This window comes from Neoarius graeffei, chromosome 7 (genome assembly GCF_027579695.1).
Source record: "Neoarius graeffei isolate fNeoGra1 chromosome 7, fNeoGra1.pri, whole genome shotgun sequence".
NCBI classification, from domain to species: Eukaryota; Metazoa; Chordata; class Actinopteri; order Siluriformes; family Ariidae; genus Neoarius; species Neoarius graeffei.
This window is the reverse complement of record NC_083575.1, coordinates 6,262,511-6,287,257: the sequence shown is the minus strand read 5'-3', so window position 1 is coordinate 6,287,257 and position 24,747 is coordinate 6,262,511. Positions and strand designations below refer to the sequence as shown.

The 24,747-nt window shown below is 40.5% G+C and overlaps 1 protein-coding gene across 7 annotated transcripts in view; it reads left to right on the top strand.

The window, feature by feature from the left end:
* The window catches only part of syne2b (spectrin repeat containing, nuclear envelope 2b), a 318,216-nt gene that overhangs the window by 269,713 nt on the left and 23,756 nt on the right, over positions 1-24,747 (top strand). For all 7 annotated transcript variants that reach the window (XM_060925231.1, XM_060925228.1, XM_060925230.1 and 4 more), the window contains 9 exons: positions 5,742-5,924; positions 6,015-6,131; positions 6,515-6,669; positions 6,751-6,898; positions 8,877-8,971; positions 9,055-9,286; positions 9,425-9,619; positions 17,445-17,555; positions 23,904-24,059. In XM_060925231.1, coding sequence (XP_060781214.1) covers positions 5,742-5,924; positions 6,015-6,131; positions 6,515-6,669; positions 6,751-6,898; positions 8,877-8,971; positions 9,055-9,286; positions 9,425-9,619; positions 17,445-17,555; positions 23,904-24,059 — 1,392 coding nt within the window. The remainder of the gene's footprint in view (positions 1-5,741; positions 5,925-6,014; positions 6,132-6,514; positions 6,670-6,750; positions 6,899-8,876; positions 8,972-9,054; positions 9,287-9,424; positions 9,620-17,444; positions 17,556-23,903; positions 24,060-24,747) is intronic.

The window sequence follows — 24,747 nt, the reverse complement described above, 5'->3', positions numbered from 1 at the left end:
GTTAGACTTTGGTAGCGTGATGCGCACAATAAGCAAAAGAAAAAACATCCTTATTCTTTCGAATTTCCTTGCTTTATCAAAATAATTTTTTGATACATTAAAAGACTGTGTTTATAATATTTAAGCGATTTTTTTTTTTTTTTTTAATTATAGAGAATATTTGATCAAAACTTTCAAAACAGCATTCAAAGTGATTTTTCACGGGTGTAAATGTTACGCGTGACGTCCATAATTAGTTAAATTTTAAGAACTAAAATTCTGTTAAAAATTCTAGATTTGTGCTATCATTCTGGGGTTTTGCTGAATAGTACTTTAGGGAGTTCTCTTACAATGCTGAAAATTCAATGTTTTTTGGTGAAATTCTAGAAAAGTTATTTACATTTTAACGCGCCTGATAGCGATTGTGCTCACACAGCGTACTACTCATAATATATCTGGTATAACACAAAAAAAGCCAGCCAAAATTATTATTATTACCGTATACATACACATTCAATGGAACAATTACAGATTTTACAAAAAGTTAAGAACAGGGCGGTAACTTACCAATATTGAATGCTGATCGAATGCAATTCAATGTTCTGTCAATCCAATGTACTGTACAAAGTCAAAGTTCTAACAATAAAAATGGTACAAGTCCAAAAAGCCTGAACAACAACCCAACTTATATACAAGCTATATACAGATTACAGTTCAAGTTCAAAGTTACTTTTGGTGGGCGTTAATTGTTTACATTGCAGTTGTTCAAAACAAAAAGGCTTTGCTGAATGAAGTCCTCTTGTAAAAGTCTCTGTCACTTTTCCTCACCTCCAAGTAGAACTTTGACGATATTTCCGCTATTGCTCTCTTTTCCAGTTTTTCAATATCTATGGTATGTTTTTCTCTTGTAAACATGCGTGAAGAATATCCAGTGAAGTTTTGGTAGACTTTCAGGAGTTCAGCGCGTCTTTCTCTTTAAATCTTCTGCTTTTAATGAAGCAAACCTCTCGGCCATGTTTGTGTCCAAATTGTCACAGTCACTCGCTAGCGTGGAAGTTTTACATCTCCGAGGCGTTTCTTTTCCAGTTTTTTGATGTGCCGTTGGTCTGTTTTTCTCTTGTAAACATGCATGAAGAATATCCAGGAAAGCTTTGGGAGCCTTTTGGGTGTTCAGCTCGTCTTTCTCTTTCAAAATTCTCTCTAAATCTTCCGCTTTTAATGAAGCAAACCTCGCGGTCATGTTTGTGTATACAGTAAACTGTCAGTCACTCGGTAGCACTGAAGTTTTACATCTCTGACGTGTCTCTCTTCCAGTTTTTCGATGTCCGTTGGTATGTTTTTCTCTTGTAAATATGCGTGAAGAATCTATAATGAAGTTTTGGTAGCCTTTCGGGTGTTCAGCGCGTCTTCAGTTTCAATTTATTTGTTTAGTGCTTAATCCGAGTACTGAATTAACTCCGTCTTCTGTCTTTCCCGGCCGACAAAGAAACGATGCACGCATGCGCAACAGAAGTTTTGTCACTGGCTCTTTGCATGAGCTGCAAAGTGTGATGTCGTGTTATCTTGACAGCATGCAATATTATAACAATATTGCACGCTCATTCTCCATTGGGGAGAGTGGCGTAATACACAGAGGATAAGCGATATGATAACAATATTGCATGCCATCAATAAACCCACTAGAAGGGAATAGAATACATGTTTTTATTCCATGGAAAAAGTGGCCCATACGTACAGTGCTCAGCGTAAATGATTGCACCCCCTTTGAAAAGTAACATTTTAAACAATATCTCAATGAACACAAACAATTTCCAAAATGTTGACAAGAGAAAGTTTAATATAACATCTGTTTAACTTATAACGTGAAAGTAAGGTTAATAATATAAACTTAGATTACACATTTTTCAGTTTTACTCAAATTAGGGTGGTGCAAAAATGAGTACACCCCGCAACAAAAACTACTACATCTAGTACTTTGTATGGCCTCCATGATTTTTAATGACAGCACCAAGTCTTCTAGGCATGGAATGAACAAGTTGGCGACATTTTGCAACGTCAAACTTTTTCCATTCTTCAACAACGACCTCTTTTAGTGACTGGATGCTGGATGGAGAGCGATGCTCAACTTGTCTCTTCAGAATTCCCCATAGGTGTTCGATTGGGTTCAGATCAGGAGACATACTTGGCCACTGAATCACTTTCACCCTGTTCTTCTTCAGAAATCCAACAGTGGCCTTAGATGTGTGTTTAGTCATGTTGGAAAAGTGCACGACGACCAAGGGCACGGAGTGATGGTAGCATCTTCTCTTTCAGTATAGAGCAATACGTCTGTGAATTCATGACGCCATCAATGAAATGCAGCTCCCCGACACCAGCAGCACTCATGCAGCCCCACATAAGGACACTGCCACCACCATGTTTCACTGGAGGCACCATGCGTTTTTCTTTGTATTCCTCACCTTTGCGACGCCATACAGTTTTGAAGCCATCAGTTCCTAAAACATTTATCTTGGTCTCATCACTCCAGAGTATAGAGTCCCAGTAGTCTTCATCTTTGTCAGCATGGGCCCTGGCAAACTCTAGGCGGGCTTTTTTTGTGCCTGGGCTTTAGGAGAGGCTTCTTTCGTGGACGGCATCCATGCATGCCATTCCTCTGCAGCGTACGCAGTATTGTGTCACGGGAAATAGTCACCCCGGTTTGGCTTTCTACTTCTTTAGACAACTGCAGTGAACTCGCACGCCGATTTTCTTCAACCCTTCTCATCAGAAGACGCTCCTGTCGAGGTGTTAACTTACGTGGACGACCTGGATGTCTCTGTGACATGATTGCAGTTCCATCTTTCTTAAATTTTTGTACCACTTTTGCTACAGTATTCTGACTGATAAGTAAAGCTTTGCTGATCTTCTTTTGTGGCCTTCACCTTTGTGGTGGAAAGAAATTATTTTCTTTCTCAGGTCTTGTGTCATTTCTCTTCCATGTGCTGCCGTTGCTGACAGCATGAAATGGGAAGGGGTTTTCTTTAAGTAACGCCCTTTTATAGTCAACTCTCTGCTGGACACCTGTGTAATGACTAATTAGACTCTTCTGTGATTGTATTCTTGTTAAATTAGACATTTGTAGTCTACAATTTAGCTTTGCTCCAGAGACTTTCAGTGGGGTGTACTCATTTTTGCACCACCCTAATTTGAGTAAAAGTTAAACAGATGTTATATTAAACTTTGTCTTGTCAACATTTTGCAAATTGTTTGTGTTCATTGAGATATTGTTTAAAATGTTACTTTTCAAAGCGGGTGTACTCATTTACGCTCAGCACTGTATAATAATTACCGATATTCACTGAGCCTGAGGCAGATAATTGTTTTGGTACAAATACACCAGTGATTATTTAAAAAATTGTATGAAAAAAATAATTTATCTTCAAAAGCGGCATGCAAATGTAATGCAGACTTGTGTCACTTTTCTACGCCGAGTCACATAAAATACTTTGCTTTGAAACAGATAAAATAAATCACAATTCCACCTTACCTTTAAATAGTTTTAGACCAAACTTCGTAGCAGCTTTAGTGCTTTTAGGAAAAGCATTTTCTTTCATAATTTGTAATTCTTCCTCAGTGGTGAAGCAATTGGCCGCTATTTTGCCGAGTCGCTAGAGGTGATTATCGAGAAAGAGTCCGAATTTCTCAACCAATCAGCGCGTGCGGCTTTCTATAATCACCTCCGGATTTATACTAATATGTAATAAAAAGTGATGGTGGTAGTACATTTTTTGTCATCATGTGATGAGCACACTGTTCCCATGGCAACCATATTGGTTTTTAAAAAAAGATTTTAATAAAAAAAAAAATACTTGTAAACATTTAATGAAAATAAATATACTTTTTGTTGTCAGGTGACCCACATGCACCATGAATTTATCGTTTAAATTTTTTGAAGGTTTTTTTTTTATTGAAAATGCATTTTCTATCAGATTATTTTTCAAATATAATTAAAATTTTTATTTGTTTAATTTTAAAAAGAAAAGTAAACATTTTCTTAATGTTTTTTCAATTTGTTTTTCGTGAACGATTTTTTTTGTTTGTTTTGACGTACACAGTGTTACCAGGACAATGCTGTACTGCCTAATTAGCCAACATGTCTGTCAAAGTTCACTCAAACAAAAATATATATAATATTAAATTCATTCCTTAGTATTGACTGTGACTTTGACGAAGGTTTGCGTTCCATGTAGAAATATCTTTGACAGGTTGTGAATCTCTGTGTGTTCGATCCCAAATGAAACTAATTTCTATCCTGACTCTCTAGGGGTGTTCACACGGCAACTTTTACTGCGGTGTAGCACCGGGGCTGCCCCGGTAGAGCGTTCACACGGTACAAAGTTATACCGGTGTAGCCCCTGAAAGCTGCTTAAACCGGTGCAAATCTAACCCTGCTCGGGAGGTGGTTTAAGAAATTTACTCCGGAGTAAATGCTAGTTTGCGGGGCAGCACCGATATAAAATGGGCCGTCTGAACGCTACAGGGGTAGACTCGCTACGCGTGAGGAGAGCTGATTACATACGGGCATTGCATAATTTGCATCCTGGTATTTTGCGCTTCCAAAATGGCGAATATCAACAACAACAGAACTGCGTGTCTTCCAGTGTTGCCAGATTGGGCAGTTTTAAGTGCATTTTGGTGGATTTGAACATATTTTGGGATGAAAAACATCAGCAATATCTGGCAACACTGGTGTCTTCATCCACGTTGTTTTCCCGGCGCTTGGTGATGCCATGACAACCGGGAAAAGGAAGTACATTTTCATGCATGCACATATTTAATTTCCGCATTATTACTATCGCAAATGATAGTAATAATGATAGGAAATGATAGTAATAAAAGGAAATGATATCAAAACTTTATTACTATCAAAGGAAATGATAGTAATAAAGTTTTTACTACTATTGCACGGTCACAGAAACTGCCGTGTGACCGCAAGTGGGGCTGCACCGGTGCTAACACGCTTCTCTCTAGTAAGCAGGGTTGTGACGTGTGAACGCTGCGCAAAATTTACACCGGTGTAAGATATATCGCAACAAAATACATCGGTGCAGCATCGATGCAAATATGTGCCGTGTGAACACCCTATCTGTCTTCCATTTTGAATTTTCCTACTTCCGCGCACATATCATCATCAGTGCCAATTTCTGGAAGTTTCTCTTCTAAAAAGGGACCAAAAAACGAAACAAAACGCAGCATTTTCATCTCAGGTCGACATGTAAAGCAGGCACTACTTCCTGAGGAAAAAATGCAGTGTGTGTAAGAGAAGTAAACCGGTCGACTGGAAAGTCAGCGGAAAAGCTCATGCATACGCAGTACTCTTGTTGTCATGACAACACTGACACTGTGCTGCTCTTTAAAATAATGCTGGGTTACATGTAGCTTTTGTGCAAATGTACATTTTAAACATGGTTTTGTCTTGTTGGCCAACTTTATGGCAAATATATAAACACTCCATGATAATTGTGCACTCGGAATGAATTCACGAGTGAAATTCTTATAAAATTGAAATACAAGAATGGGAGCAGTGATGTTGCTCACGTTCTCTTCTTAATACTTCCACAAAAGTATATTTTAAGCACAGATAATGAAAGGAAATCACAGATTCAGTAGATCCAATATACCCAAGGTGCATGTAATCTATCACAGCATCAGCATTATTTCTTCATATCACCCAGTCTTGTAGTTAATCCACTGTTGACCACGACTCTCAATCTGATGTTCAGGATCTGCTGGAGAACACACATTCTCTCCAGATGGACTTGGACCGAGCGCTTGAGGCTTCAAAAGAGCTTATTGGACAGATGGAGCCAACTGCAGCCGCCTTCGTCCAGTCGGAGTGTCGGATGCTGACACGTGGGCTTCATCAGTTCGAGCAGACCGTGAAGAGGAAGCTGGGAGAGATGCAGGTACGATATGTGAAGTAAGTGTGTGTGTGTAAGAGACAGGGTTAAATGCAGCGGTTCAGGGGACTAAAGTGTAAGGGTGTGTGTGTGTAGGAGGACGTCAAGCAGCTTCAGGAGTTCCAGCAGCTACTGGAATCACTAGAGATGCACTTAAAGGAGTGGACGAGTCGTGAAAGACACACAGACACTCAAGACATAGACATATCAAAGGTCAGACACACACACACAGAAATTATTAATAAAAGGAATTTCAATAAGAATTATTTAAAATCTTTTTCTTCATATTTTAAATTGTAATATTGGTTCACTTTTCATTATTTTAATTTTTGAATGAAATGTAAACATTTATCAAGTGAGATTATTCTCATTCTTATTATTTTTTTAAAAATGGGATTAAATAGATTGCTTGAGATTAGTTTCATTTGTACCTTTTTTGCTAACCGTAAAAAATATAATGAATATTTTTTTTATTCAGCATATTTTTATTCCCTAGAGTTCTATTTAGTCTCATGTCTTGAATAGAAACAAACCAAGTAATTTTAAACTTTTCTTTTAATTAAAGTGTTTGGTGTTCGGTGTGTGTTTCTCTGCAGGGTGATCTGTTGGAGTTGAGCGGTCGCTCGGCTGATGTGGCGATGCTGAATGAGCTCAGTTACAGACTGACCCTGAGTGACCCTGTGACCCAGAGACTGCAGAGCCTGAACAGGAAGTGGGCTGAGGCATCTGCACACGCTCAGGAGAGATGCAGGTTAGAGGCGAGAGTTTTCTGTCCGTCTCTACACGTGTATGTACTCCTGTTTCTAATTTGTGTGTGTGTGTGTGTGTGTAGTGAGCTGCAGGCCGTGTCTCTCCAGCAGCAGGTGTTTGAGAAGAGGTGTGAGACGTGGATGTCGTTCCTCCAGAGGATGGAGGACAGTCTATCGGGAGAGATCGCATCCAATTACCCTGGTCTCAGAGAGCAGTTATGCACACACCAGGTACCCCACACACACCCTTTATAGGTTATTATAATACTATGCCAGCAGCTAACCTTTCACTTTACATCATTAGCTGAATCAACAACAATGACTTTCACCGACAAGTATTTAACTTGAGTGTGACTTGATGTGACCCATTATTTTCCACTATCCACCTCCGAATCAATATAGTTCAGCCTCAGCATTGTACCTTGCGTGTTACAAACATCCTGGTAAAGGAGGTGAAAATATATTTTAGGCAACTACGAGCTACAACCCCGATTCCAAAAAAGTTGGGACAAAGTACAAATTGTAAATAAAAACGGAATGCAATGATGTGGAAGTTTCAAAATTCCATATTTTATTCAGAATTGAACATAGATGACATATCAAATGTTTAAACTGAGAAAATTTATCATTTAAAGAGAAAAATTAGGTGATTTTAAATTTCATGACAACAACACATCTCAAAAAAGTTGGGACAAGGCCATGTTTCCCACTGTGAGACATCCCCTTTTCTCTTTACAACAGTCTGTAAACGTCTGGGGACTGAGGAGACAAGTTGCTCAAGTTTAGGGATAGGAATGTTAACCCATTCTTGTCTAATGTAGGATTCTAGTTGCTCAACTGTCTTAGGTCTTTTTTGCCGTATCTTCCGTTTTATGATGCGCCAAATGTTTTCTATGGGTGAAAGATCTGGACTGCAGGCTGGCCAGTTCAGTACCCGGACCCTTCTTCTACGCAGCCATGATGCTGTAATTGATGCAGTATGTGGTTTGGCATTGTCATGTTGGAAAATGCAAGGTCTTCCCTGAAAGAGACGTCATCTGGATGGGAGCATATGTTGCTCTAGAACCTGGATATACCTTTCAGCATTGATGGTGTCTTTCCAGATGTGTAAGCTGCCCATGCCACACGCACTAATGCAACCCCATACCATCAGAGATGCAGGCTTCTGAACTGAGCGCTGATAACAACTCAGGTCGTCCTTCTCCTCTTTAGTCCGAGTGACACGGCGTCCCTGATTTCCATAAAGAACTTCAAATTTTGATTCGTCTGACCACAGAACAGTTTTCCACTTTGCCACAGTCCATTTTAAATGAGCCTTGGCCCAGAGAAGACGTCTGCGCTTCTGGATCATGTTTAGATACGGCTTCTTCTTTGAACTATAGAGTTTTAGCTGGCGACGGCGGATGGCACGGTGAATTGTGTTCACAGATAATGTTCTCTGGAAATATTCCTGAGCCCATTTTGTGATTTCCAATACAGAAGCATGCCTGTATGTGATGCAGTGCCGTCTAAGGGCCCGAAGATCACGGGCACCCAGTATGGTTTTCCAGCCTTGACCCTTACGCACAGAGATTCTTCCAGATTCTCTGAATCTTTTGATGATATTATGCACTGTAGATGATGATATATTCAAACTCTTTGCAATTTTACACTGTCGAACTCCTTTCTGATATTGCTCCACTATTTGTCGGCGCAGAATTAGGGGGATTGGTGATCCTCTTCCCATCTTTACTTCTGAGAGCCGCTGCCACTCCAAGATGCTCTTTTTATACCCAGTCATGTTAATGACCTATTGCCAATTTGGTCCTCCAGCTGTTCTTTTTTTTGTACCTTTAACTTTTCCAGCCTCTTATTGCCCCTGTCCCAACTTTTTTGAGATGTGTTGCTGTCATGAAATTTCAAATGAGCCAATATTTGGCATGAAATTTCAAAATGTCTCACTTTCGACATTTGATATGTTGTCTATGTTCTATTGTGAATACAATATCAGTTTTTGAGATTTGTGAATTATTGCATTCTGTTTTTATTTACAATTTGTACTTTGTCCCAACTTCTTTGGAATCGGGGTTGTATTTCAAAGGCATCCTTTGGATGAAATTAGTTAAACACACATTAAGCTTGTGAATCACAAACTGGAGTGATTCGTCTTCGAAGGTGAGATGCACATTTCTGACCCTAATGATTCACCTGCTGTCTCTCTGTCTCTCAGAGGTTCCAGGCTGAGCTGTCTCTCGGCCATCAGATTCTACACTCGGTGATTACAGAGGCTCTGCACCTGCTCCAGAGAGGAGAGGTGGAGGACAGGTAGTCGTAATAATCATAATCATAAAACGCTGAAGAGGAATTGTTTTGTTTTGTCTTTAATTTTTTTTTGTGTGTGTGTTCAGGAGTGATTTCCTGTTGAAGCTGGCTCAGCTCAGAGAGCATTGGCAGGGCGCTGTACAGCGAGCGGCTCAGCGGCGCACCCTGGTGGACGGGCTGATACATCACTGGCATCTTTACACACACACACTGCGCAAACTCAACACACTGCTCACACTTGTACACACACTCTTGCCTCCAGCTGGCCTCACACACTGCAGCGTGACACAGCTCCGCCGCTCGCACAGCCAGCTCAAGGTAAGTGTGTGTGTGTGTTAAAGCTCTCCATGAGTATGGTATTTACAACCCCATTTATTTGCTGTGCTGTTTAATGAGCTCACATTAATTTTTTCCCCCCATCGCTCCCTCATTTTCTCTCTCCCTCTCTCCATCCAGCGTACTGAGCTTCTCTTCCAAAGGTCCGTCTCCTCCTACCTGCTCCTGCTGGATGTGGGTCGTCAGCTCTTCTCTGTCAGTGATGAGGAAACACAGACGAGGTTACAGATGGACCTGGCCACCCTGCAGGAGGACTGGGAGTGCTCCCACTGCATGCTGGGAAAGAGGAGGACTCTCACTGCTGATGTCATCAAGGTGGGTAAAATTAACACAGCACTTCAGCTGAAGAACCTTCACTTTCATGTTCATGTAGGAGGTAAATGCAATTAATACAGCCAGTAAAAGGTCAGATGTGCACTTTACAGGAAATTTCTCAATACTTTATGAATGGGATGCTAATTAAGACAAATTAAAGGTTGAGTACACGTACAACAGTCTTTATGGTGATTAAAGGTTGTTTCTACAAAACAATATACCTGAGAAAATCTTTTATGGCACACGTTTTGATATTATCCTTTCATGATTCCTCCACTATCGCTTTTTGAAATATTTATCCAAAGCTCAGCAATGTTTCATGGAGATCCAACGTGGGTCCCCTTCATAACAGATATTATCAGTTATTCGAGGTGATTTATCAGTCAATTAATTTGTTTTTAAACTGTTTTCAAAGTCTAAACTGAACTAAACATGGACACCTGATTTATAAAAGGTTTGCTGGTTTTTTTTTTTTGTACTCGTGCGTGTATGTTTGTCAGTCAGCTGTAAATCACTAAGCATATTCACAGCACAGCCACACCCACAAAACTCCATAAAAGGCAATGCCACCGTGTGAAAATGACAAAATGATGACAGTGAACAAGCTCCTCCGAAGTATGTTATGTACTAAATCTTTAAGGACTGGAGCCCAGCAAGTGCAGTGCATCACCTCGTCTTGACACTGAGTGGCTAGGTTTATTTCTTTTTAATTAATGGATTTGTTTTGGATCGCTTCCTTTCAGGAAAAACGAACGAGCTTCACAGAACCATCCAATTTGTGTGTGTAACTGAAATAATGAAGCAATTTAAATGTGTAAATCACAGTGATTCATCATCAGTTATATCATATGATGCCAATCGATTGAGATTCTTATTAAATTTATACAAACCCGGAGCGAAACATAGGACACCAATGTTTTTCAGGATTTTCATGAATGTCAGATATTTTTTTCCCCCCGAAATGCTCCTGCAGAAGATTTAAAAATAAGTTTATTCATATCCAGTGTAATAAATGAGGCCAGGTGTTGTTAGGAAGTAACAGATGAGCCACTAAGTGATAGTTTAGAACCTGTGCTGTGGACTCAACAGGAGATATCCTGTCACTGTCATTGTTTCTTTTAAAAAGCGCTTTAAGGGCGTATTCACACCTACGTTGTTTGGTCCGGACCAAACGAACCAAATTTCCCTTGGTCCGGACCTTTTGGGTTGGTCTGAATACAAACCACCGAACTCTGGTCCGGACCAAACAAGCGGACCGAGACCGAGCTGCAAGGTCGGACTCGGTCCGGACCAAAGGAACCCCGGTGCGGATCTTTTGGAGGTGTGAAAGCAGACCGGACCTAATCCGACAGTTTTGCTTTTTTGTACCTCAGGAGCTTCCGTCGTTTGTCGAGCATTATGGGAAAGAGAGTCTTGACACTCCACCGCAAAGTGCAAACACTGTTTCGGTTGTCAAGGGAACCTTACAACAGTCGTTCAGTCATTCAGACCAGTGGTAGGCGAGACTACAGAGTACAAAAAATGAGTAGGGGGCAAACGTGGGCCGAGGAAGAAACGCGTACCCTTGTGGATATATGGGCAGATGTCCACATATCTGAGCTTTTGGAGAGAACACGCAAAAATGCCGACGTGTTTGCTGTATTCAGTGAGAAAATGAAGGAGAAGGGGTTCACGCTAGGGTATTAGGCAGAAAAAGGAAATTACCAGTCAAAAATAATATTTTATATAATCCTGATGAGCGCCGCAGGTGCGAAGACGAGCGCCGCAGGCGCGAAGTCCCTCTAGGGGGGTCTGGGGGAATGCCCCCCCAGAAAATTTTTGAAATTTAGACTTCATTTCCTGCATTCTAGGACATTTTCAGGGTGAAATGGCGTGTAATTTTTGATCAGAAATATTGCATATTTTTACTTTGTATTTTTTTCAGTTTCACTCCTGAATGTATCAGATGTATGTATGGTGTTTGATTTGGTAACAAAAGAGAAAAGAAAATAAACAACAATGAATTGTATATAATCTTTTGATCTAGTTACAGTATTTAATAAAAAAAAAACCAACAGTATTCTATTTTACCATACCCCAATGAACCCCCCTTGTTAATCAATGTATCACACATACCTTTTCTGTCTTTTTGTGGAAAAACGAATCAGTTTTTGTCACATTCAATTTGGGGCGTTTGTTGGGATTCATCTTGATCCAGAAGAGTGAGTCAGCAAAAAAAAATGCGGTTCTCCCGCCAAGAAAGAGGAAACTACAACGCAGGGTGTTTGGCAATTTTTGACCAATCAGAATTCGCGATTTATTCAGTCCGCATGTTACAAGATTCAGTGCGGGCCAAAATGGCGGAAGCGATGAAATATTCTGATTTTTCATTTCAAGTTTTCAGTATTTTTCGTATTAAACTGTGTTTCTTACGATTTGTAAATGATGGCGGAACCACACACGGACTGGCCATCGGGAGTAGCGGGAGTTTTCCCGGTGGGCCGGTGGTTCAGTGTGGGCCAGCGGAGAAAAAAAAACAGTTGCGCGCTGGCCTTTAATATGATAACCAATGTTAACAGTTTCTTTAACAAACTGTTAACATTGCTTATCATATTAAAGGCCAGCGCGCAACTGTAATAAGCAATGTTAACAGTTTGTTAAAGAAACTGTTAACATTGCTTATCATATTAAAGGCCAGCGCGCAACTGTTTTTTTTTTTTTCTCCGCCGGCCCACGCTGAACCACCGGCCCACCGGGAAAACTCCCGCTACTCCCGATGGCCAGTCCGTGTGTGGGCGGAACATAACTGGATTTATCCGATGACATGTGGGAGTATTCATGTGCGAAAATTTTCGGCATTATCGTCCGTTTCAGTATCCGTCTGTGTGTATACTTGCCCGTTGAAATCGGCAATCGCCCGTCAAATTTACGGGTGGACGGGTCTCTGCCTAATACCTTAGTTCACGCGCTCCCCAGAACAATGTCGGCTAAAAGTGAAGAAACTCCGTCAGACCTACATTAAAATCAGGGACATTCTTTCAAAAAGTGGCGGTGCTAGCGACGCAAAAAAGAAATTCATCTATTGCGTGAAGAGCCAGAACTGTCACAACATGATGTGCGCTCATCAGCGCTATCCTCCGTAGCCGCCTTGCCCTTTGTCGTCATCGTTGATAAATTACTTGTACAACAGCATAGTAATCGCACAATTGTGAAAACAGTAAAAACTGGAAAAAACATATAGCTTTGATGACATTAAAAAGAATAACAGCACGGAAAGCCTCCATGACTACTTTTGAACTTAACGCTTTGTGCGCGTGTCGTCTCTGACCAATAGCTGAACGACCTCAGGGCGCGTGGCTTTGTTGACAGATTTTGGTCCGCTTACTAAAATGTACAGTGTGAAAGCGAACCGCACCAAAATGAAAAAAACATTTGGTTCGGACCAAAGCAAGTGAACTATCGAACTATCCTGGTCTGAATACACCCTGGGTATCTCGGGCCATAGCTCCGAACTATATGCTAACTATAGATTCAATTATTTCCATTCAACAGCTTATCGAGAGCAGATTTCTGAGACATTAGATCACCAGATTAGGAGTAATGTCCCCTTATGTTTATCTGACCTCTGATGGGGTTAGACATAGAGATTCTCAATCCAGCATTCTACAACAGCGTTACTCATGACATCATCAATCTCCAGTATTAGAAAGATGTAGTTGTAATAGAGGGCATTTCATGTACAAATGTCTGAAAGTAGGGACCAGCTCAAAGCGATGTTTACAATCATACATGTGTATTATCAATTCGGGCATATAAACGATGTCAACCCCAGTGACGGAAAATCCTTCTTCCTGACTGGCTGACTGGTGTTCATATTTTTTCCACTAAAATCACTTTTAGCAAATATTTCGTTATTATCAGTGTTTCTCAACCACTGGGTCATCTAGTGGGCTGCAAATTTTTTTCCAAGTTGAAGCTAATTTTTACTCATAGTAGAGTACAATTGCTGGGTTGCATCCGACATCACATCCGCCTCGTTAAGCTACAGTCACACGACAGCTCGCGATGCTTTGCGATGGGTTATCGATGAAAATGAGGCATTTTGATGGCGATATACACGTGAGCTAAAAGTTGTGGTCACACAGCAGGTGAACACTTGACTGTCACACCTGGCGCAGCTTGAGTGGCCGCGCGCGCTCACGGAATTTAGTTAGTTTGGTCCACGGCAGGCGTCGCTTATCCGCGCGATCTTCACAAGACTTGTGAAACGTGACATGTCAGCCAGATGTCAATGCCGCTATTCTGAGAATTGTTTACATACATTTATTCCACCAAATGAGCTGTTTTCCAAACGAAATATTGCACAAAAATGACTTTAAATGACGATTACTGCCTACTTTTTTTAACTTTCCTGATTGCTATCAAAACAAACAAAACTTCCAGCTTGATTACAACAGCATTCAAAAAAGGGCGCGCGCATCTTTTTTGGCGGTCACACTGAAAGAAATCAAATTAAAAGTCTCAAATTTGATTTAATAAAAGGCAGCGGCAAAGAAGAAAGTATTCAGCCTTGATTTAAAAAAAAAAAAAACCTGAAAGATGCAGGTACTGTATTGATTAATGTGGGAAATACGCTCAGTATAATACAGTGGGGAAAACAAGTATTTGATCCCTTGCTGATGATGTTGGTTTACCCACTAAGAAAGACTTGATCAGTCTGTAATTTTAATGGTAGGTGTATTCTAACATGTGGAGACAGAATATCAAAAAGAAAATCCAGAAAATAACTTTTAAATATCTATATTAATTTATTTGTATTTTATTGAGAAAAAGAAGTATTTGATCCCCTAGTAACCATCAAGAGTTCTTGTTAATACAGACAAGTTAGACTCTCCAAATTACCTTGTCACCTAAATTGAAGACACCTGATATCACTAATGACTTGTATAAAAGCCACCTGGCCACAGAATCAATCAGTTTGTCAGACTCCAAACTCTCCAACATGGGAAAGACTAAAGAGCTTTCTGTGGATTTAAGGGAGAAGATTGTAGACCTGCACAAGACCGGTATGGGCTACAAAACCATTAGCAAGAAGCTGGGCGTTAAGGTGACAACTGTTGGTGCAATTGTGCGCAAGTACAAGACTCACAACATGATCATCAGTCGACCTAGGTCTGGGGCTCCAAACAAGATCTCACCTCGTGGGGTTTCCAGGATCATGAGAACGGTGAGAAATAGACCTAATACAACACGGGCAGAGTTAGTGGATGATCTTAAAGCAGCTGGGATCACAGTCACCAAGCAAACAGTTGGTAACACTTTACACCGCAATGGTCTAACATCTTGCAGTGCTCGCAAAGTACCCCTGCTTAAGAAAGCACATGTGCAGGCCTGCCTGAACTTTGCCAATGAACATCTGAATGACTTGGAGAGTGACTAGGAGAAGGTGTTATGGTCAGATGAGACCAAAATTGAGCTCTTTGGCATCAATTCAACCCGTCGTGTCTGGAGGGAGAGACATGCTGCTTATGACCCCAAGAACACCATCCCCACTGTCAAGCATGGAGGTGGTAACATTATGCTTTGGGGGTGTTTTTCTGCACAGGGCACAGGGCTACTTCACCGTATCAATGGGAGGATGGACGGAGCCATGTACCGTAAAATCCTAAGTGAAAACCTCCTTCCCTCTGCCAGGAAGCTTAAACTGGGTCGTGGATGGGTCTTCCAGCAGGATAATGACCCAAAGCATACAGCCAAGGCAACCAAGGAATGGCTGAAGAAGAAACATATCAAGGTCATGGAGTGGCCCAGCCAGTCTCCGGACCTGAATCCTATAGAAAATCTATGGAGAGAGCTGAAGCTCAGAGTTGCCAAGCGACAGCCACGGAATCTTGATGATTTAGAGGTCATTTGCAAAGAAGAGTGGACCAAAATTCCTCCTAATATGTGCAGAAACCTGGTCATCAACTACAAAAACGTCTGACCTCTGTGCTTGCTAATCAGGGGTTTGCCACAAAGTACTAAGTCCTTTTGGCAAGAGGGTTCAAATACTTATTTTCCTCAATAAAATGCAAATAAATTAATACAAATTCTTTAAAGTCGATTTCTTGATTTTCTTTGTGATATTCTGTCTCAGCATGTTAGACTACACCTACCATTAATATTACAGACTGATCGAGTCTTTATTAGTGGCCAAACCAACAAAATCAGCAAGGGATCAAATACTTGTTTTCCCCACTGTATGGATTTATCACAAAAACACACGCATGTATTTATTATTTTGAAACCCACCAGCCGACTGATCTGGCACGTTTTAATTGTGCGACAGTAATGACGTAAATACCAGCGCGACGGAGTAGTGTCCGAAAGCGTTTTTACATTTTACCAATGAGCTCACTATATAGTCCTCTATATAGTAATTCCCTATATAGGGAGTAGGGAGTAGTGAACGAGTGAGTGATTTCGGACACAGGGAACGTTGGCAGATGTTGGTTCCTTTGATTTTCGCTGTACGTCCTACGATGTCTCGCACAGGTCTCAACGAATCTCGTTTACAGCCATTGCTTTGACATATGGACTGATATATTACAGAGCATATTTCAAACACTCATAACTTGCTATAGCAGCGACAAAATAGTGATCAAAATGCATTCCTATATTTAATAAAATGAGAAATAGAATTTTGATAATAAAAAATTTGCCTTCAGTTCTCCTTTAATGCCGGTCCCAAGCCCTGATAGATCGGGGAGGGTTGCATCAGGAAGGGCATCTGGTGTAAAACCTGTGCCAAATCAGACATGCAGAACAGATCCGCTGTGATGACCCTTAATGGGAGCAGCTGAAGGAAGAACAAGACTGATTGACTGATATTTTTTTTTTAATTATTTATTTAGTACAACTCTAAGAACATTAAGCCTATTTGTTGACGTTTCTAATTTAGGTTCAAAAATTGTTTTTCTGTCAGACTTAATAAATGCTCCAAATAACAAATTATTCTGTCGAAAAAAAGGTCATTATAAACTTGAAATTCATTAAAAAAAAGTGTAAAAATGGGCTTTATCTTTAAGACTTGCTCTTCTAGTAATCTTATCTCCTCATCGTAATTGCAATTCTAAAGACATTTCACATGCAATCGTCATTTTTTTTTTGCAGTTACAGATAAAACATTCAATTGCAGTTTTTCAATGAAATGCTCTCTGATTGTAAGCATGGCACAGTCATAAATAAGAGAGAGGGTGAGTTTAGGCTTGGCCTGGATTTATGTTTCACTTTTGTCATCATGTGTCGCATAATTAAAGTTGCAGTTAAACTAATAATTATTATTGCACAGAAAGGAATCGCATTCAAGCTACATTGCATGAAAATATTTTAATTAAAAGCAACAGATAAGTGAGATAAACATTAAACAAAATTATAGGTGTGGCAAGAACAACACCATCGCACTCCATTGCTACTTGAACAACACAGTGCACATTTTATCAGTTTATTGCCATGTTTAATGCTGTGGAACCGATGGTGCCTATAAGAAAATGCAGCACCACCCTCGGACCTGATCTGAGGGTTCAGCAGGAACGTGGTGTCGTCCTTGTGAGTGTGTGGAAATGTACTCTCGAGTTTGGTTTGTATTTTGTGCTTCAGTCCAAACTCTTCCTTTGTTTTCCTCGTCGTGTTTATGGTGTTTCCTGTGATATTGACCCTGGGTTTAGACCTTGGATTATGGATTTGGCCACACACACAGTCTCTGCCTGTGCTTTGACCCTTTCTATAGACTCTGACCAGTTTTTTTGGGGAGGGTTTGGGAACGGAATCTCAGTGTGTGTTGTACTGACTCCTGTCTCTGTTTCAGACGTGGGAGCGCTGTACGAGCCGGCTAGCCGACCTGGCTCAGTGCCTGGAGGAGCTCAAGGTCAGCCTGAAAAAGCAGCCGATCCAGGAGATGGAGGAAGAGTTGATTAAGGTAATTAAATCCTATAAAAATAAGTATATAGCTTTACTGGCGTGTCGAAAATGTATACATGAACTCGAAATGTAGTAGATCAGGCGAGATGTGTTTGGCGTCTGAAGTTATTATTTATTTTTTGTTTTATTATTGTTGTTGTTGTTATTATACTCCCGCTCCGAAGGAGGGGAGGTATACTGGTTTACCTCTGTCTGTCTGTCCGTCTGTCCGAAACAGTCTTTTTCTCAGCAACCACAAATCATAGCCACTTCAGCTTGGGGTTCGATACCGTGTTTACCATTTTCAGGTCTGTCGCACATCAACTGCCTGTTTGCCAACTGAATGTATTTGCAAAACATGTAGAGTGGATTTTGACGCTATTTCAAAATGACAGTTGACCAGGATGCTGTTTGAAATCGCTGGGGAGAGACACTGCTCTTTACTTACTTGTTTCAGGGTGAATTATTTGTTGCAGTCGACATTCATAATAAGTGTCCTATTCCTTCGATTGCTTGCATTCTGATATAAGCGAGGGGGGCGGGGGATACGTACAGTAAGTGAGCAGTAGCTCACAGTTGATCTTGTTATTAGGTTTTTACACTCAAGCTATGAGAATGTTGGAGGTGGTCATCTTGGACAGTTTTCTCCTGATTGTAGTTTTTTCCTCACCAGTCAGGACATTTCTTCTGAGTTGATGTTCATTGTTCAATCATGAACCACTGTTTACTTGTATAATAATCTTTAAGTACAGAATTTGCTCCTTAGGCCACGCCTACCAAAGCTGGGTAGCGGGAAAGTCATACTTTTAACTTAAAATTGTAAAAACTACTGATATAAAACTGAAAGATGTAATGGAATTTGACGCAAGTACAAAGGGAATATCCAGGACCAGTCAAAATTTTCTACACCCCTACCCTACTCTACTCATTCATAGGTGTTTCTGTATTTTGACTATTTTTGACAATGTAGAACAATACTGAAGACATCAAAACTATGAAATAACATCTGTAACATATGTGGAATTATGTGGTAAAAAAAAAAGTATTAAAAAATACATTTGATATTTTAGATTCTTCAAAGTATCCAGCGTTTACCTTGATGATGCTTTGCACACTGCAGAGATGCCTACCCCAAATTTTGAATTTCAGTATTCTTGAAAACATTTTTCAGTATTTTGGAATGACTTTCAGTAACATTAATTTATGCGCATCCCATTATAAAGAGGTGTATATACCAAGATGTTTAACATTTAAATTATTAAAAAGTACTGTTTTGTGTGAATTGAATAAACAAAACACGAGCAGCCATCTCAACTGAATTTCCACTCAACAAATTTCTAGAGCATACAATATATCACATTTTTATAAATACAATAGTGTTCCCTGTTTGCAGACATTACGGTTGACTACCAATCATTGGTATTGAATGTAACTCCTCAAAAGTATTATATTATATTGCCTGGCAAAATGTTCTACCTGTTAACGGATTCTAATAAAATTTTTAAAAAAATTTCTTATTTCATACCAAAGAGAGTCCGACATTGTTATCTTAATGTCCCAATATATAAATACTTCAGCATAATGCTTCAGAAGAGACATTGAATAAAATGACATTTATAATTGTATTTAAAACAGTGGAATGATCAATTTTTTGCCACAATCCCAACAGCACTAATCATAAAATTCTGTTTTTGATCATACTACATGTACATTTGCACTTGCAACACTGAAAAGACTTTGAATTAAAGAAGTCCAGCCAGTGTTTGATATTTCAGTGAATAAAAATCAGACATGTAAAAAGAAACTGAATAAGTTTAACTCACATTTCATGGCACTAATTGGCAAGTTCAACTCCAAGCACAGGTCAACCATCACCGCTTCAGCACGGGTCACGTTCCGTGTCTTTTCATCCACAGATTTCGTAAAAAACCACTGGATACCCCCAGATTTACTTTACGCCTGACTCGCCATTTCAGCATACACTCACTAACACTCACTCACTATCCGTTTACGTCATTATGTTCCACCTGGGGGCGGGTATGACGTTGCATGTAAGTAAGTATTCACAGCCTTCTTCCAGGCAACCCGGTCAGTGGCCACTTCCGGGGACAGATGGAATGTCTTCAGGTCGTCAGCGACCACCTTGGCCCACGTCTTCCTGGGTCTGCCTCTTCTCCTGGTGCCAGCGACCTCCAACTTCTCAATGGCTGATATTGGGCCAGATGCTCTTTTGGTGTGGCCAAACCACCGAAGCCGTCCACAGCGAAGTGCGGCTTCAACGTGCAGAAGAACCTCTCCACCTTGTCTCTTGCAAACAACATATATCAATCTTTCTCCTAGATACAGTTTCCACCACTTCTCCACTTCTTCCTCTCATTGTACCAACATTCAAAGTTGATATACGCAAATTTTGACGTGGCCGCTTGATGTCGATCTGGCGGTGCCCACATCTAACACCATCCCTACCGTTACCGACACTCCTAACACTAGTACTAACACTAGTAGTACATACTCCATATGTTTTTTTTTTTTGTAGTTGACATGCCGCGTGCAGTCATCGCGACCACCACGAGTGATGTTAATGTCAGTTCTACACAGTTTGCAGTGCGCGTATCCATTGCCCTTTTGACTGGGTGTAATGCACGGCCATTCTACCGTATCGAAAATAGCGCGAACAAATGTGCGGAATCTGCACATGCCACACACAGCATGTGTGGTTGTCGTAAAAATAAATAGCCGTGAATCGCGCATGGATTGAAAAAGTCGCTTGGACATTTAAAAACAACTCACTGAAATTTTTAAAGACTTTATAATAATTCCGTACAGAATAACACTGTTTGCCGTAACATCGTATTTACGTAACTTTTCTGTACAAAATACGCCCAATCCGTACTAGTAGGCGTCTCTGACACTGTTAGCATGAGCTTAACCAGCTTCATGAGGTCGTCACCTGGAATGCTTTTCAATTAACAGGTGTGTCTCGTCAAAAGTTAATTAGTGGAATTTATTTAATGAGTTTCGAGATCATCAAACAGTAAATAATAAAAAACAGTAACTCGCCCTGTTCCACAACTGTAGTAATCCGTATTATGTCAAGAACCGCTCAACTAAGTAGAGAGAAACAACATCCATCATTACTTTAAGACATGAAGTGACTTTTAATTCATAAAAGAAAAAACATTGAATTCGAAGGTGTGTCCAGATTTTTGACTGGTCCTGTCAAAGTGTTATCTTTAGTGAACAAGCTAGTTTTTTTGTAACTGTGAGTGACGTGAGGATCTGCATGAGCGCAAATCAGGTGTAACTGTGACTTCATAATGAACAATTCCTCCATGTTTTTGTTTTTTTTTATTCAGGAGAATGCTTCCAAGGGATGTGAATCCATGGGTATGAAGTTTGCCGAGTGAATGAAATTTAATTTAATTTTGTATAACGCAAAGCAGGGCGGCACGGTGGTGTAGTGGTTAGCGCTGTCGCCTCACAGCAAGAAGGTCCGGGTTCGAGCCCAGTGGCCGGCGAGGGCCTTTCTGTGCGGAGTTTGCATGTTCTCCCCGTGTCCGCGTGGGTTTCCTCCGGGTGCTCCGGTTTCCCCCACAGTCCAAAGACATGCAGGTTAGGTTAACTGGTGACTCTAAATTGACCGTAGGTGTGAATGTGAGTGTGAATGGTTGTCTCATGGATTAAAGCAAAAAAAAATTATTTGACTGAAAATTTATGGGGGGTGGGGGTTATGGGTGGATTTCGATGAAATTCTGAGAATGATTAACTTAGAACTGATAACTTTTTATTATCAATTAATTAATGGATTAATATATTCAATTTATTGCACTTTCTTTCCATTGCTTCCGTATATTATTTTTTTGTGGCAAGCCACACAAATGCAAGCGCCTGGAATGTTTAGTTTTTTGCACCATGAACTAAATGGCTTTCCATTTTCACCTATTTCGTACAGCCATGCCCACCTCCACTTGTATTTTACACCTTTATCGATGGCAGACACAAAATTATAATTTGACCTTACTTTGTGTTGAATACGACTTCAAAAACAATTCAAGATTTTATTAAGAGAAATATTGTGGCCAACACGAGTGTTAAGTTACCTAAAAGATCACGTGAAGTTGGCTGCTATCTACTTTGCGTTCGTTCTCATTTTCCTCCATCATTTCATAGGCCAGAAACAGATATTTTGACGTAATTTAACTTAGTAGGCTATGATTATTATTTAACCGTAGTCTTCTAGACATTTTGACTGTTTGGGGCATTGAACGCTGGTGTATGATTTTCAGGGAATAAAGTTTAGCGCATGTCGGAACATCATTGCGCTCGCAGCCTCCAACTCCTTAAACGTCCTTTAAATTGTGATATAACGTAGGCTATAAGGCACGGTTCTAACATACCTTACACACTGGCCTAACGAAAATAATAATTGTTGGGGCGTCTGCTGATTTGTTAGCTATAAATTTAGGTCTAATTACTTCTGACAGTCTGCAAGCATTGCACCGTCGGGTCTTCAAGTCTGGCTGAAGCAGAGGAGCGGGCTTTCCGGGGTTTATTTTTTCTTTTTTTTTTACATGCTCTATTTCTATATGTCCAGGTTTGAACCAAGTCATTTTGGCAAGATTTAATTTAATACAAAAACAGAAATGGTCAGACACAAGCACGGCAAGTACATGGGAATGTATTTTGCCAATTTTGACAGCGCATGTTTTTTTAATGCCGCACCGTAGACAGCGAACGTTTAAACATGATCAAACATAGGAAATGAACGACACAAAGCATGGCTCAAAAACAAAAAAGTTAAATAAACCCTGCTGATAGTTGATGGTGTTGCAACACATCAGTGTTATAACCCAATCTCTACCCAACCACCCGTCATTTTAATTCTCCTCGGATCAGCACCGACCTCACATTTGGCCTTGGGAGAGTTCAGTTGACGGAAATCCGTCACACGACGGAAAACTTTAATCCATGTTGTCTGTGTCTATGTGTCAGCCCTGTGATGACCTGGTGACTTGTCCAGGGTGTACCCCGCCTTTCGCCCGTAGTCAGCTGGGATAGGCTCCAGCTTGCCTGCGACCCTGTAGAAGGATAAAGCGGCTAGAGATAATGAGATGAGATGAGATAACGCAAAGCAACTTTACAGAACTTTAGATGTAGATGTAAACCCCCATGAGCAAGCCAGAGGTGACAGTGACTAGGAACAACAAGGAACTCTTCTGGGTGACACTGGATAGTGAGATTGTTAATAAGAGTCCTGGGGTGAGCACAAGACAGTCTTTGATTACAACAGGATTTTTAGGTATAAATCTACAGTATTTGTGAGATTGTCTGTCTGCGTTTCATTTCCCACACCTTTTCTATTAAATGTTGTTATATTTGTCTCTAGTTGAGTTTTATTTGCATTCTGTCTGACCCTTGTTTGAGAAAATCTGGGCTTGTATTTACTGAAAAGATGTTATTTATAAAATTGTTAGCTACTTTATCATCATAGCTCCAGTGCAGAAGCAAAGGTACCTTAGCCGATGGATGGTATTTGGGGTAAAGGGGAGGAAAACTGTCTGAAATCTGGTTTATCCACTGAGAATTAATATGAGGATAAAAGGGAATGTGACACTGTGAAGCTCAGATCATCAATTTGATGTGTTTAATCAGTGTGTGGTGCGTCAGTCAGTTTGTTAAAACCCTGCTGGCTGGTGGAACAGTGAATAAAACCTGACACGCCCTCCTGTCTCACTGTGGCTCTTTGTATCGAAAGCAGAAGTAGTTTTAATCACTAGGTATAATGCACTTCAAACGTTCAACAATGGATAAATATTCGCAGGTTAAACAAAGCTATAGTTTGTTCTATAGCTGAATTTAAATGAATCGACGGCTGAGCATTTTTTCTTCCTCAGAAATACAATTTGCATACTTGAGTTCATGGATGCTGTAAATCATGAAATGTAGCAGTAAAGTGCTAAACATTTTAATTCTCACAGATTCAGAATCAGTTGCATCAAGAGTCACAGGCTTAACCAGAGTGAGCAAAAATGCAAAACTGGTTTCAGATCAGCTGTAAAGTTGTCATTCCGTCAGGCTTGCCATCACCCTATAACCCTAATCTCTTGCTTGCTTTGTACCGTCCTCCTCCCCCAACTGCCCGGGAACCTTTAATCCTGAGAGAGAGAGAGAGAGAGAGAGAGAGAGAGAGACAGAGAGAAAGAGAACTAGACAGAGAGGTGGAGGAGGGGATTAGCAAGAGAGGGCCGGCAGCAGTGAGTCAGTGAGAAAGACTGCGCAGCGTGAGAGAGCGTCTGACCGAGCGTGGACGCCAGTTGTTGCCTGAGCTGAGTGGTGTGTCAGAGTTTTGGTGTGTTATGTTATGCAGAAGCTGCAGGACTCTCTGGAGGACTGGGCTGTGAGTCTGTGCGAAGTGAGCAGCATGAAGACGGACGTGTCTCAGTACATCATCACAGAGGACGTGCTGATGCTGCAGGAGCAAGAGGAGCATCTGCACAGCCAGTGGGAGGAACTGTGCCTTCAGGTGAGACACACACATGCGAGAGACAGAGTCCTGGGTTTTTTTTTTGTGGCTAACAGTACAGTAAAATTTACATACATCTCTCTATATATGTTTCATACCTGAAACGATGAGATACACAAGGCTGCGACATATTATATTGTTATCAGGGTGAAGCGGTTGTCTGCAGGTTCGAATTTTTGGAGAATGTAGATGGTGTTTGGCCTTGCTGAGGAATAGTTATTGTCTGTACACAACCATTATAGTGTGGTTACGCTGTTACTGCCGTTTCAAAGCACGTGTATGATGACTGGTTGTGTACTGTTAAAAAAAAAATCGTAACTTGAATGAAGGAATTTAACTTGCGTCAAATTGACAAACAGAGACGCATTCGTCACTGAAAAAACACAACGCAAACATTTTTTTACTCAGAATTGTCACGTATGAAAGCTAGGCTAGTTCTTTTTAAAGATTTTTTTGGCTTTTTTCACCTTTATTGGATAGGACAGTGTAGAGACAGGACATGAAATGAGCGGTAGAGAGAGACGGGGAGGGATCAGGAAATGACCTCGGGTCGGAATCGAACCCGGGTCCCCGGATTTATGGTATGGCGCCTTAGCCACCTGAGCCATGACGCCCCCAAGCTAGTTAGTTCTGAAATTACGTTATAGTGTCATTGTAATAGCGTTTATGAAAACTTTTCACGATGATA